This window comes from Mustela nivalis (assembly GCF_964662115.1).
Source record: "Mustela nivalis genome assembly, chromosome: 5".
Taxonomy (NCBI): Eukaryota; Metazoa; Chordata; class Mammalia; order Carnivora; family Mustelidae; genus Mustela; species Mustela nivalis.
This window is the reverse complement of record NC_139024.1, coordinates 45,443,096-45,458,516: the sequence shown is the minus strand read 5'-3', so window position 1 is coordinate 45,458,516 and position 15,421 is coordinate 45,443,096. Positions and strand designations below refer to the sequence as shown.

The 15,421-nt window shown below is 37.4% G+C and overlaps 1 protein-coding gene across 9 annotated transcripts in view; it reads right to left on the bottom strand.

Moving 5' to 3' along the window:
• SNAP91 (synaptosome associated protein 91) overlaps positions 1 to 15,421 on the bottom strand; it is a 147,830-nt gene that overhangs the window by 40,202 nt on the left and 92,207 nt on the right. For 7 of the 9 annotated variants that reach the window (XM_082730685.1, XM_082730680.1, XM_082730686.1 and 4 more), the window contains exons 14-20: positions 8,683 to 8,697; positions 8,368 to 8,535; positions 2,233 to 2,340; positions 1,330 to 1,593; positions 1,048 to 1,125; positions 804 to 875; positions 268 to 351 (exon numbers count right to left, since the gene is read on the bottom strand). In XM_082730685.1, the coding sequence (XP_082586811.1) occupies positions 268 to 351; positions 804 to 875; positions 1,048 to 1,125; positions 1,330 to 1,593; positions 2,233 to 2,340; positions 8,368 to 8,535; positions 8,683 to 8,697 (789 nt within the window). The remainder of the gene's footprint in view (positions 1 to 267; positions 352 to 803; positions 876 to 1,047; positions 1,126 to 1,329; positions 1,594 to 2,232; positions 2,341 to 8,367; positions 8,536 to 8,682; positions 8,698 to 15,421) is intronic. The other 2 variants (XM_082730687.1, XM_082730688.1) reach the window with 1 other exon arrangement.

Below are 15,421 nucleotides of genomic sequence, written 5' to 3'. Positions count from 1 at the left end.
AAGTTAAAAACACAAAGACTTCAAATGAAAAATGATCTGGTTCTGTCAGGCATGCATTGAAAATTATGACGAACGGATGAGGATGAAGAGGATGATGGCAAAGAAATGGAAAAGATCTTAGAAATTTAAGTTTACAGTGAAGAGATGGAAATAACTTTGGAGTCAAAGAAAAAATGATGGAATATAACGAGAGAAAAGATGTAAAGACTCTTCTGAGGGGTAAGAAAATAAAGACTCTTTTCTTGTTGAAGGAAGAGAGATACGCACCCCCAAAAAGGTCTATCACACCTGAAGAATCCACCTTTGCTGGAGAGGCAGTGGTTGCAGGAGATGGTGTCGCAAATGCATCCACTGTGGTGAAGCAGACAACAGGGAAAATCGTGCGTCACCCAAGGGAAAATGAAACCATGAGCCCTGACAGATGGCTTCTTAGGATTTCAAGTTTAACAGCAGGCGGTAAGATTGCAGATAGTCTTAACAGTTAAGACAAAGCAAATGGATTCAAAAATACACACTTTGCAGAAGAAAATAACATCTGCCTTCTTGAACTCAGAGGGTTTAGTGTGGGCGGCGGTGGGGCGGGGGGCGTCAGAGTTGTCTCTCTTCACCAGCATTAGGTTGGAAATTATGAACCTCATCAGTTGGTGATGGGCTAAAAGGAGATCTTTTTTCCCCCCCCAAGTGGATTTTGAGTTTCAAAGAACTCCAGATAAACCTGAATGTTTGGGTATCTGCCTCTCCACACATAACCCCCACCAGACACCACAGACGACAGACGGTTTGGCCTTGGCAGGAGCACTCACCGGATAAGAGGTCAGCAGTGAGAGAACTCTCAGGCACAGGAGAGGCCCCTTGTGGTGGAGAGGAGAAAGCATCTTCCGAAAGTGAAACAAACCAAAACCAAGCAGAGGTAAGTAGAAAGCTGAAATCAAAGTTAAATATCTAACAAACGCATTATCACAGGGGAGCACAAAGAGTTCAGTTATGAGAATCTCAGGGGGGAAACGAACGTTCAAAAACAAAAAGGGGGGGGGCTTCAGTTTTTACCTGTCCCAAACAGGTCTATGCTAGGCGCAGCATCCGGCTTAGGTGCCGCAGCGACTTCCGGAGGGGCCTCAAACAAATCTAAGACCAAGAACACACATGCCTTTACTCAACTCCACAAGCCCACCTGACACAGCAGCATCACTTCCCAGTTCTGCAGGAGCCCGGGGGGACAATTCTGAGACAAGCAGCGTGGAGTTTACACAGTGGTCATGCAGTAAGGGTTCTGGATGCGGGGCCTTACAGGTGCCAGATGGAGAGAGTTCAACAACAACAAAACGTTACCACCAAAGATATCTAGAGCAGGAGGAGCGGCGGTGGTGGTGGCGGAGGTGGTGGCGGTGGCGGCGGCGGTGGTGGCGGCGGCGGCGGTAGTGGCAGCAGTGGCAGCTGCAACAGCGGGAGCAGGAGAAGGAGCAGTGGCGGGAACTGGAGGGGCTGTGCTAGCTGTAGGGGTAACTACAGGAACACTGGTCTCAGGTGGCTTCATTGCAAAGAGGTCCAGCTCTGGTGCAGCCTCTGCACTACCTTCAGACGGGGCAAAGGGGTCTTTTGGAAAGGAAAGCGGAGACACACATTCAGCATCAGTGAGGAAAGAGAAGAAAGAGAGACAGAGGCGTCGTAACTATGGGTAAGAGACACCTGACACAGATATTCACACACTAGCTAGGAATTAGGCTGCTTGGACTGAACTACTATCCTATCAGCAAGGCTCAGTGATTAGGATGTTTTTCTAAAGAAAAAAAAAAAAGAAAATTTAGTAGGTAACACAAGTTAAGGCTTCAATGTAAGATAAGCCTATGGTCTAGGATCAGAGATTGTTATTCTTCAAATCTGGGCAATTTGGTAGCTTTAAAAATTCATTAAAACATGCCTATATAGTAGAACTCAGCGCTACACAAGAGTGCAATCCAGCAGGAGGGGACAAAAAAACAAAAACAAAAAAACATTAAGAGAGCATACTTGCCCTGACAAAAATTGTCAATCTTGAGAAATTGTCAATTTTGATTAAGTATGCACGTCGTCATCTTAATGTTTTAAGTGCCAGCACTACTGAGTCAGTTATGATGAAGGATCCTTTATACTCAGAAGAAATTAAAGTCGGAAAAACATATGGCCACATCTCACTACGGGCATTTCACATCGGGACAGAGAAAACAACAGACTTGCTCGCGACTGTCGACCCACCATTTCCTGAGCATGCATCAAGGGCTGCGGCTACGGGGGCTGGGGTCGCTGGCGCGGCGGCCCCTTCGGATGCTGCAGGGGCCTCCCCAGGAGAAGCTGCAAAGGCATCTTGGGTGCGGTTTGTAAAACAACAGAAATTAAAGGAATAAAAAGAGAAGAAAATATCATAAAAGAACCGAGTTAAATTGCAGAAAAGGCTCCCTTATACAACATGAATTTCTTCAAATGCATTCTTACAGCCCATGCACTGATGGCGTCACAGAATCATGATTCTTGGTGCTCCTTCATGTTAGTTCCATGCAAGTGGTACAGGGTTCATACTGCTGAGGCCCTTTTAGGATCCATCAGGTAACAAGATTCTCATTGTATAAGGGCTCAAGAAGCATGTTTTATGTAACATTAGAAATTAATGGATGTGAAGATTAAAACCCCAAAATAACTTTATTATGTGATTTAAGACCTTAGTCTTTTGTGGCCAGTGAACACTTATTCACTATGTTACCATGATGGCTCTTTGGTGGTTTCTATCATAGATGTCTTCTTTAATGGCAGTGAAATTAAACAAATGATAGTGATGTAAATAAATAATTATAGTTCAAAAAATTTTTATGGTCTAGTACAGGCAGAATTACACTGTGAATACGAAAGGTTTACTAAGTATTCATAAAAAAGTTAAGTCTTCGCTTATCCTTGAGAATCATTTTCAGATACAACCAAGGATTTAAGGAAATAGATAACAAAATAATGCCTTTATTTCAACTTCAATTTATCATTGTTTTAAAATGTTGTATTATTTTCATTATTCAGAAAATGATCTATTTTCAACAAACTAAAAACATAGTTTCATGCTTTGAGACTATAAGCATATCACTATTTATAGCAGAAAATCCATTAATATACAGGCAGCCCCAGTTTATAAATGCCCAGTATATAAATGGCTGATGTGTACAAACAGCACCCAATGCGTTTCTGCCAGTAAACCATGTGAATTTGGTAAAAAAAAAAAAAAAAATAATAATAATCCTGGAGCCTTCAAAGCGATTCTATAGTTCAAAGGTACAAATAATGAAGCTATCGTAAGTATGATTTGCTTAGAAGAAAACTCCAAGAAATATCCACCTAGAATCTACCACTTACCTGCTAGACTTCTCATCCTAAAATACTGCCTTCCACAAATATCTACAAACGTTCCCTAGAACACAGTTCCTCTGGCCATTAAGAAGGATTTATCATATAGGCTTGTGAAATGCTACACGGTATACCCTTTTTCGGAGAGTTATGTAGTATACATTAGGCTGTAGGAAGTCCTATAGTCAGGACACTTGTTTCTAAGTTTAACCCAGCATGGTCTAAACTGATCTTAGTACGAAACAGACTTTCTTTCCTATTTTCCTGTCCTGAGGCCGGGCATTAAGTAGAACAACACACACTCAACTGGTCACTTGGGTCAAAATGTCCTTTACAAAAACACAGATATCCTTAGAAGACACAATGAAACAATCGGTTATTCATATCTTACAGACTCATCTGAACTGCTTTCTTCCCTCAGCTACATAAGGGAATGTGTTTTTGGACCAAGGGTCTGTCAGGGGAGAGGCCAAATAATAGTGGAGTGCAGCTAGGCCAGGCTTGCTTCCCCAGACGCAATGCTAAGGATACTGTACTAGAGGGCCTAGAGCAGTACGAGAACCCCAAGAGCCATGGCAGAACACTAGAGAGTAGAAGAGGATGCTTGCAGGGCTGAAAGCATTTTGCCACAAGTCAGGTCTGTTTTCTTTCTTTTTATTCTCATAAAAGCTTGAACCAAGGCTAATAATACTAGGACTAGTAAAAACAGTAATAGCGGTCACTAGTGAATACTTACGTGTCAGTCACTGTGTAAATACTTTGTGGACATTATTAAATTTAATTCCTATAACTATCTCACAATATCGGTTCTATTATCTCCACTTTGTAGGTCAGAGAACAGAAGCTTGCGGACACTGAGAGACGACCAAGATCACAAAACAGGCAAAATGGTGGAGTCAGGATTTGGTTGTAAACTGACGGAGGTTTGTGTGTTTAAGTACTATGCCGCACCGTTGCAAGCCATGCCACGCTCTGTTTTGTCTTTGTAGGATGGAATAAACACCAGTTACATCAGTGTTGGGGGGGTCAAATAAATACCCATGGGCTGGCCTCTTTAATTATTACCTTTGTAAAAGTAGGTAAAACCCGTATTTGCAACTATGCCCTCACAAGAGGTTTTTTCCTTCCCTGTCATCTCCTTTTAATGCTTCTCCTGTTTTAAAACTAGACATTATCAATTCATCTAGTCCCATCAGAACTTCTCTTAAAGACAGGAGCCCAGCTGCTCCAGGCCTGTCTGCTAAGTCTTCCAGGCCAGGAGGGAGAGATCCGCATGAGCGAGGCTGCAGCTGTCCCCAGCCACTGCCTGACTAGCCAGGAAGGAGACCCTAAATGACAATTGTCCAGCAGAGCTCAGCGGGCTCCAGAACTGTGAGAGGTAATAGAATTTTTTTTGTTGAAAATAAAACAAAACTTGTTCTATTACCTAGCTTTCTTTCATTATCTATGGCAGCATTATCCCTCCCGTTCTGAAAACTCAATCTTTTTCCAGTTAAGGTCTCTTTCTCTTGGTACCCATTTGCAGTTCATTTTTACATTTTGCTTATTTTCAAAAAGTGCTATTTCCTGGACATGCATGTTCCGGCTGTTCTACAATTATGGACCCAGTCCAGACCTTCCCCAGCAAAATCATCTCCTTGATACCATTATAGACCAGTCTTCTTTCCCTTCTAGCAATCTAGGAAGAATTTTCTCTTTAATTTTTTAGCATGTGACTATCTTTCTAAAAATTTCAAATAGCTGTCATTTTCTCCAACCTGGATTCTCCCCATCTTCTCCAGTCACATAAGCCATCTTTACATCACATACTTGGCATAAAGGTTTCAGTCATCGTCAAAAGCCTGAAAGTCACCATTCTAAGTCTTCCTCAAAGGTCCCAGGTTATAAGACTCTATACATGAAATCCACTTTTAAGAGCTACATTTAAGTACTGGTTTTAAGGAAGGTTGATTATATTAGTTTCTCAACAAACCTGTGCAAATGAAAGCTAGCTTGTGAGCTAAGCTCTCTGTTTTCTAGCCACTTGGTTTCATGCCCACAGACTATGTCCTCATGAAGGGTTTGCTCACAAATTGACACAGGTGATTGAAAGGCTGCCCTGGTGAATGTGTAGAGGAATTAGTCTCACTTTAGTATTCTCATGCTTAGAGAAATCCTGTGTTGTCACAAATTAATGTGCTGCTGTTAGCAAGTTTTCAAGTGAAAAATAGAATATTTTAAGTAACTTTGTCTTTTATTTTCACCAGTATTTGTAAATTTTACTGATTTTTTGAAAAGCACAATACTATCTTGCTGTCCTGTTCTGCATGACCACAGCAAGCAGATTTTTTCTTTAAAGTTCACTTTAAAAAATAAAGCATTTAGTAAATACAATGTTTCTGAAAAAAGGTTTTTAATGACTTACACTGAAATAACTAAAATGTTAGGTGGGGTATCAATCTGAGCATTTAAAATTGATGGACATTTCCTACTTTTCAAATCTATAATGAGAATGCACAGAAAACATCAATGTTTTAATATTTCATATTCATGAAATAAATTAGCTACTTTTCAGAAATGAAAGATCTTTAACTTATTTCTAAAGCTATTTATTTAATATTGATGTACAAGCTAGACAAAAACCTTGAAAGCATGTTTAAAAGTCACGTAAACAAAATATCTGGTGCCCTTATATATTTAAGAGTTCTAACACTTACCTATTTTAGTGATATAGATTAAGAAAAAAAAATGGCCATACTACATGGCCCATCTCTAAATGATTCCTTAAAAGTCAATAAAGAGCATGAAAGAAGTTAGGAAGTATTCTCAAAAAGTGCCTAACGGTGATACACATAGACTTCTGACCATAAATGATAGAAATTTTATAGCTCTAAGAGCTCAGGAGACAGTTTATGGGACTATCCAGATCAATAAAAATGATTGTGATGAGATTTACAGATGTACTCACTCTACCCACAGCCAAATGCCTAGAAAAGATATTGGTAAAATCCCAAGGAAGGCTCCATTCTTTGGCATTAAGTTAGATGGCTTTCTGAAGTTTTAGTCTTTTAAATCTGTATTTCAGGGCAGAAAAAGCCATGACAATATTTACAAACATACAGATTTTTCTGCTCGAGGAATGCAAAAAAATCAGTAATTAGTGATCCACACAAATGGCATGATGGCGCAAAGACTATTTCAAAGCAATATATTAGGCTTTATTACTCTAGAGAGCCGTGAGGGAAGCAAGCTAGAGTTGATTGATTTCTTAAAGGCAATTAAGCTCCTTACAAATGTACTGAAAAACAAAAATCTAAATAGCTAAAGATATAGAAATGTTTAAGCACAAAATAGTTATCCATCCTGTTCATATTTTCCTTAAAGTTTTTCTGTCAACATAAGCCTATGAGAAACCACTCATACCCAATGCCAGTTGTATGGGGGGGAAGGGAGGACACGAAGAAGTTGGTTTTATAAAGTTAAGCTAAAAATTTAATTTTTGGTCTAAGAAGTTATAGAGGCATAACTGTAACTTTTGCTAGTGGTTGGCTATTTTTAATAAAATATTCCAAAGCTTTTCCCTACTTCTTAAAACAAACAAACAAACAAAAAACCCCCGCTTTCTCCTATAGTAGGAATGGCAGCATAGCAAGGCAGCAGCAACTTCCTTGTGTGGAACTGGTCACGATGCTGTGTCCAGTTCGGTGCTTCTTGTCTCAGATGATGTCGGCCAGCCTCCGAGACTGGGCCGTGGCGGGGAGCACAGTGCTACATGGCAGTGTGTAAGCGTACGTTCCCAGGGGAATGCACAGCTCCACCAGAGCTGCCAAGTCTCTCCTGCTCTCCCCATCACTTGCTTCCTCCAATTTCTTTACCATGTTCTCAAAATGCCCTGGGAAAGATGTTATATGGTAATGAAACACAAAAACGATGAGGACTATAACACCATTTGATGTATGTATTTGACATGAGCATTTCTCCAGGTGCGGACGTCAGCACCACTCAGACGGGGAGATGTAAATATACTGGTTTCAGACGGTTCCTCAGGTCCAGGCCTATTATACTGCCAGAGTCTACGGTACCTGACTCGAGCTCACTACTATAAATCAACTCTGTCAGAATTTACATCTGCACGTAAAGTACATTTTCAGGCAATCATTTCAAAACCTGACCTAAACCTGTTTTCCATCAGCATTCTGAGTGTTGTATCAAAAAATCTCTCAAAGTTCCAAAGCCCAAGATGCTCCAAGTTTTTGCTCGTACAGAACAAGCTTATGGGGGCGCCTGGGTGGCTCAGTGGGTTAAGCTGCTGCCTTCGGCTCGGGTCATGATCTCAGGGTCCTGGGATCGAGTCCCGCATCGGGCTCTCTGCTCGGCAGGGAGCCTGCTTCCCTCTCTCTCTCTCTCTGCCTGCCTCTCCATCTACTTGTGATTTCTCTCTGTCAAATAAATAAATAAAATCTTAAAGAAAAAAAAAATTAAAAAAAAAAAAAAAAAAAAGAACAAGCTTATGGTTACAAAAATGGGCCTACCCTAACCTCTCTTCAGAGACCTCCAAGTCTGAACAACTCTTGGATATTTTTTTGTCTTACATCTTAAAAAAATAATTTAAGGCAGGACTTCCCTTTTCATATTTTCCAAGTACTATTCATTCAGCTGGTGTGAATCTGGTAAAAAAAAAATCAAACCTAGATATGATATAGAGGTCTGATACCACTTTCACATAGATTCTACGGGGCAGGAATGTGTATAGGACAAGCGTTCTAAGAGTAATTTAAATCCTTACTTTAAAAAAACCAGAAAAATAAAATGGGCCTAAACCATTGGAACCTTTGCTCTAAAACCACTAAAATTAAGTCAAGATAAAGTTATAAATTTAGCAAAGATAACTATCTATGAATAAACAGGTAAAAAGTAGTGAAACATTCTGACAGGCTGTCATATAATGTAGACACTTTTAAGCCCCTTAACTCTAAGGTAATCTTCGCAAACCCGGCAGGAAAAGGACCAGTGATGTGACCGACTAACCTCCAAAGAGATCGACGTCAGCCGTGACAGCAGTGACAGTTGTGGTAGTTGAGGCAGAGGCTGAAGCAGTTGCAATTTCAGAAGTTGTAGTAGGAGGGGTAGGTTCTGGTGCAAACGGATCTGAAATTTGTGCTTCAGAGGGAACAGAGGAAAGTGCAGCCAGAGAATCTTTGTTGTACCACCGACAGAGAACAGACAGGAGAGAAGAAGAGGAAAGGACACAAGATATACCAGACTCCAAATGACCAAAAAAAGGACAGTTATTTAGAGAAGGAAGTCTCTCAGAACAGAAGTTTAAAATAAAGCTTTACTCACCCTCTCCCAAAAGGTCTATCGATGTCCAGTATGTGTCAGCATATGAAGAAATGAGAGAGAAAGCTGAAACATGCAACCACACCAATGTCCAAAGCAGGGTGAGGTACTAACTGAAGACATTTCAGTTGTATGCACCTTTCTGGACCATTTGTAATTTTAAAATAGTGTACTACCTATTATTATCACGGAATGTTTCAGTGTGAAGGGACCTTAGGGATCCCCTAGACCAAGCTTCCAGTTTTATAGATGGGAAAACTGGGAGCAAGCAAGGTCAAGAGACTCACCTGAAGTCCACTCTAAACACCTCTGACAAACTCAATTTCTTACCAGATTTACCATTCATCTGCTTTGATGGATTTTACTAAACAATAAATATCAATTCTTAAGAAACTGTAGTTAATTAAGTGGTATTAATCATCTATTTGATGTGTCACTTCAGTCCAGAAAACCACAGAATAAATACAGGCTTTATGATAGCTGTAGTTCAATTGTAGAATGTACCAAACAGAGTCAAAGAACTGAGTCCAAGTTTAGGGGCTAGGGAAAAACAACCCTCACCTACACAATCTTTGTCTTCATGAATTTCACATTATTGGATGTTTTTCAATGTGATATATAATCTCCCCATTTATAAACATTATGTGACATTATGAGAATAATTTTTAAAATGAATGGGACAGATTGTATAGCATCAAAACTTTTCAGACCATCTGAGGTCTGCGTTCCTTTCAGAGGTGCATACTTCCTTAGGGCTCAACAGTGGGATTACAGTTCGCATCCTAAATAAAAAGCCGAGGAAAAGTAATTCTTAACTATACTATGACTTTAGGCTAAACATTTAGAGAGTCCAATAGCATTCCTGTATTCCCAGTCATGTGATAAACCCCAGGGCTCATATTTGAAATCATGAATGTTATTGGAAATTTATTTTAATCACAAAGAAATTTTATCAGAACTCATTAGGGAACTATTTTTTAAAGAGCCTTAAAAACAATGTGAGAAATCAGTAAACTAAAAGTTCTAGAAGACATTTAAAGAACTGGAAAACATAAATTTGACACTAAAAATGATCACATACATCTAGCCATGCAATTTGCAAACCCAATAAATATTAGATAAAGTACTCTATATGCACATTAAGGTAATCAAAGCCCGTCCTAACCAAATCTTATATATTTCATAACAACCTTAAAAAATTATAGCACACAGGGTACTTCACATTAGAAACAGTTTTTAAATTTTAGAATGTATGTGTAATTAACACCAGCCAAAAGGGAACTATATTGATTTGGGGCTGTTAGCTGATCAGGTCCCAAATCCCAAGAAACAGAAGGTACTTCCAATAATTTCTCAAACCAACGGTATCAGGCCCAATACAACTGTTACTCTGTACTCATACATCCTAAAATATTAATTAGAAACCAAAATGGGTCATCAGAAGCCAGACAGACTTGGTTTCTCTATTCTCCTGGCATTGGTAGGACTCTCTTCTAGTCTTGTTTTATCAATGGCTAGTTCAAGATGCAATGTGACTTAGCAGAAGACCTAAGAGCCATGTGATTTAACAGTTTCCAGACTTGTTATTGTCTAGGAAAGGGAGTGGGAAATTTATTTTGTATATTTGGTAAGTGATAAAGGAGAAGACTATTTACGACTATTAGAAGGAGAGAGAAATAGAAATATTTTTTAAAAAGTATAAAGGATTAAAATACTTGTTCCATGTTTTTGACTAGTGTTTTATTCAGATGGAGGGTTATAAGACTTGCTGCAATATGACGAAAGATGGAAATGAAATTCCCAGGGAAATGTATGACAATTAAAAAAAATATACTGGTGCATAACCGATGTTGAGAGCTTTCGCTACAGGTGTTAGTCTCTAAAAATCCTAATTTTCTGGAAGAAATATAATTTATGTTATTTCTTGCTTTATGCAAAATTTTCCCTACTATTAAAGAAAGCCGTACATGAGGAAGATGAGAACGGTTATTATTCTCAAAGCTATCACTTTTTTAAATTTATTTTTTTAAATTAACGTATAATGTATTATTTGCCCCAGGGGTTCAAGTCTGTGAATCGTCAGGCTTACACACTTCACAAAAGCTACCACTTTTTTATAAAATATTAAACTATACAAAACACTCCTCCCCAAAACCCATAGCAGCAGAGTTCAATTCACTGGCAAGTAGTACATAATCAGAGTTATTTTTTTTGCATTATGGAAATTACCTGAAAATATTCACTGTAATTGAGGAAATAAAACCACAACTAGATAAATAAGGAAATCTGTATTTTGCAGTGAATAATCAACTTCCTTGATTATTATAAAGATTGAATGTGTTAATATATTTAAGTGCTCACCGGTACCTGGAGCATATCAAATGCTTGCTAATAACAACAGCAATCGCTAACATTTAAGTCGTTACAATTTTCATTACAGTACTCTGACTTTCAAGCTTCTATAAATCTGTGTGTATGTGTGTGTACACATGCATGTTTCCAAAACAGCCTGCAGATATGCCCGCAGATTTAATTAACAAGTAAATGGTAATACAGGTCACTAAAATTGCTTGTACTGTGGGTAATATTCCCCATGGAAACTATTAGAGTCATATGACTGCATGATAATGGTGAGCCTTCAAATGGATGTTGGTAATTATTTTCTATTAGGTCTCTTAATTCTAATAAAAACCATAACTAGGTCAACTAATTATAAAAAGACCCTAACACAAAATTCTGTATTTCTCAGAAAATAAATTAAAGAAGAAATTTAAAGAAGAAATTATCGGTTTCCCACTCTAAGATACACAGAAGTACAACACACATACTCACTTGTTTGTGCTGAAAGAGGAATTTATTATGAAGAGAAAAACACTCTCATTATGGGGTCAAAGGCAGGGATTTAAAAAATTCTGTCTTCTTTCAGTCAAATATGTTCATTATCAGCACACAGAATGCAAATCTTATATGCATTACTTAACTTAGGTTTACTAAAATACGAATTTGCTAAAATGTGGTTGTTTTACACCAATAGGAAAAATACTATCATTTACAAGATGCACCTGAAAATGGGATTATTTATCAGTACCCATAACCCCCAAGACAAATTAATAAACACTTGAAATGCCCTTGGTGGTTGGAAAACAAATCCTCTTACTAGCATTACGGTCAGATAAGAATATTCAAATAAGTCTACAGTCTTAAGGTTTATAGTTTATTGTTTGGTTATACAAAATTAAAATGCACTTCAGTAATAGAGAAATATGATTTTATCAAAGAAGATTGAGAAAGTGATTTTATTTATTTTTGCTTAGAAATAACAAGCCAAACATAGCATCATGTTCATTCACTTACTGGATATCTACAGGAAAAATGCAGACCAAAGGTAACAAATGTTTCTTGATTTCATATTATACAAGTTTACTTCAATTTCTTAAGGCTTATAATTTTTACTATTCTGCTTGGAATTAGAGAATTTATTACTGTTCTTCTCTCTGGCTGAACTTCTACTATTATGAAATACTGCAGTTATAGATATTTTCTTGAGACAGTAGACTAATGATGTCTAATTATCAAAAAGTGACCCTCAGGCCCTAAGCCAAGATTCTGCTAGCCTATCAGGTATTTTGTACAGTATAAAAAAGTGTTCCCTCTGCACCAACAGATTAGGGAAAGAAAAGCACCTTTTTCTCAAGGAAGAAAAAGGCTCACAGTTTGACTTGCAGAAAGCAGGCTGGATTTTAGTCCCTCTTATCCTTCTTTTAATCAAGACATAAACTGAATGTGCCCATTGAACACAGCTGACTAAAACCACACTATTCTGCTTTTGTCTATATCCACTGCTATCTTAATACTTCAATCACCAATAGTTACTTATTTCTAAAAATACTGAAATATATTCTGATAAAATTGGTTATTAGAACTTATTCCTTACAGTACAGTATCTTAGCAAAAAGCACCTGAAGATAGAAATGAATAACAATGTTTCCCTGCAATTTTAGAACATTTCACCTAGCTTTATCTTTTCACTTGGCATTCTTCTGGTGCAAAATTAAAAAAAAAAAAAAAAGAAAAGAAAAGAAAAGAAGAATAATTACTCTTCAATTTCATGCTAGAGAATAAGGTGAAAAGAGACGGTTTACAGTTTCACTGTTTATTTAAGTTCTAAGTAAACCATTAAATGTTTGATAAGTTCTAAAAATTACAGTATGTATATTGATTTAAATAGTTCACAGAATTAAAGACATACATTTATATAAAACTGAAAAAAAATTGTATAACCCCACAGATTATAAATTAACACTAAATTTTAAATTATAAAAGGTCTCTGAAAGTCACTTATATGAATTTATGACCAAAAATGTGTGGCTTAAAGATATGGATTCGAAGTATTTTAAATGAACTAGAAAGCACAATTGTTACAGAACACTGTGGTAATGAAAATAAATTCTTAGTAAATTTAAATAATCAAATATTTCTGAAAGATGAAGCTCAGAATTAAAGTGTGAGAGCCAGAAGACTGCACTTATAAAATCTGAGCAGCAATATTTTCCTTTTAACAACTGAAATTTAATAAAGTTAAGTAAAGTTGAAAGCGCAATTTTATTTTAAAAAATTGATAGCTATAAGCTTAGGAGTTGAACATTTCAACATAAAAGGTTTAAATATTTAAAGTGGAAAACACCAATATTTAAAATGCTCATATTTATAATTAGCATTATAGGACTTGTATGTATCCTACAGATAGATATATTATAAGACTGGTTATCTATAATTTATTTTGTTGCCAAAACAACTTGCAAATAAAATCAAGAGATTGTAGCATGTATTCTGATGTCATCCTGACACATTGTTTTAGCAAGCTCACCTGAGGATTAGTTAATTATCTACGGGAATGTAACTTTATTTGACTTTGCAATTTAAATGTTAATTAAGTATTCTGATTCTAAAATGATATATTAAAAGTTACAGAACTTGTCTACTAGTGAATGAAGTAATATTCTGTCTTGGAGAAGATAACTTCAAGATTTCATCTTTTTTCCCTATTGGACATGAACTAATTTTGTATTTAATGTACTTAAAGTTATTCTTACATTCCTTTTCAAACATGGGTAAATACCAAGTTCCTCAAAATGTTCTCTGAACTGGACACCTGGGTGGCTCAGTCGGTTAAGCGTCTGCCTTCGGCTCAGATCATGATCCCAGGGTCCTGGGATAAAGCCCTGCATCGGGCTCCCTGCTCAGTGGGGAGTCAGCTTCTCCCTCTCACTCCACCACTGTCCCCTGCTTGTGCCCGCTGGCTCTCTAATAAATAAATAAAATGTTAAAAAAAAATGTTCTCTGAACCATCATTTTCATCTTACTGATTTCCTCATCAGTGAGTTAATGTCTTTCACCTGTGCTGTTTTACCCCCCACCTTAGTTTTACTGATGTATGTATTCAAGGTGTACAATGTGATGATTTGACATACATATACTTTGTGAAATGATTAGTACAATCAACCTAACACATCCATCATCTCGCACAGTTACTAGTTACTACCTTTATTTTTGTGGTGAGAATACTTAAACGTTACTTTCAGCAAATTTCGAGTATACAATAGTATTACCAACTATAGTCATCAGCTGTACATTAGATCACCAGAACTTACTCATCCCACAACTGACCATTCCGACCCTTTGATTAATGTCTCTCCATCCTGTGCCTTACTCTCCATCCTCTGCCAACCACCATTCTACTCTGAGAATTTGGCTTTTTGGGATTCCACATACAAGTGAGATCATACATATGTGTCTTTCTGTGTCTGGCTTATTCCCTTAGCATAATGTCTTCCACATTTACACCCATGCTTTTCCAAATGGGAAGATTTCCTTATTTTTTTAAAAAATATTTTATTTATTTATTTGACAGAGAGAGAGATCACAAGCAGGCAGAGAGGCAGGCAGAGAGGGGGTGAGGGAAGCAGACTCCCCGCCGAGCAGAAAGCCCAACGCGGGACTCGATCCCAGGACCCCAGGATCATGACCTGAGCCACCCAAGTGCCCAAGATTTCCTTATTTTTAGGGCTGAATAATATTTCATTGAATTGATTAATAACACATTTTTCCTTCTCTATTAGTCCACTGACAGACATTTAGGTTATTTCCATATCTTGGCTATTGTGTATAAAGCTTCAGTAAATATGGGAGGGTAGCTATCTCTTTGATATGTGTGTTCGTGTGTGTATATCCATGTAGAAGTAAAATTAGTAAATCATGTGGTAGTCCTATTTTTAATTTTTTGAGGACTATCTATACTGTTTTCCATAAGAGCTGTACAATTTACACTCCCACCAACAGTGCAGAGGGTTCCCTTTCCTCCATACCCTCATCAGTACTTGTTATCTCTTATCTTTTTGGTTTAGTCATTCCAGCAGGTATGGGGTGATATGATATGGTTTTGACTTATATTTCCCTGATTAGTGATACTTAACACCTTTCTACGTATCTACTGGCCATCTCTATGCTTTCTTTAGAAAAATGTTTATTCAGGTCCTCTGTCCATTTTTAAATCAAGTTGTTTGCTATTGAGTCCTTACATATTTTAATATTAACTCCATATTAGGTACATGGTTTGCAAATATTTTCTCCCACTCTGTATGCTACATTTTCATTTTATTGATTGTTTCTTTTGCTGTGAAGAAGTTTTTTAGTTTGACATAGTCCTACTGCTTATTTTTACTTTTGTTGCCTATGCTTTAGT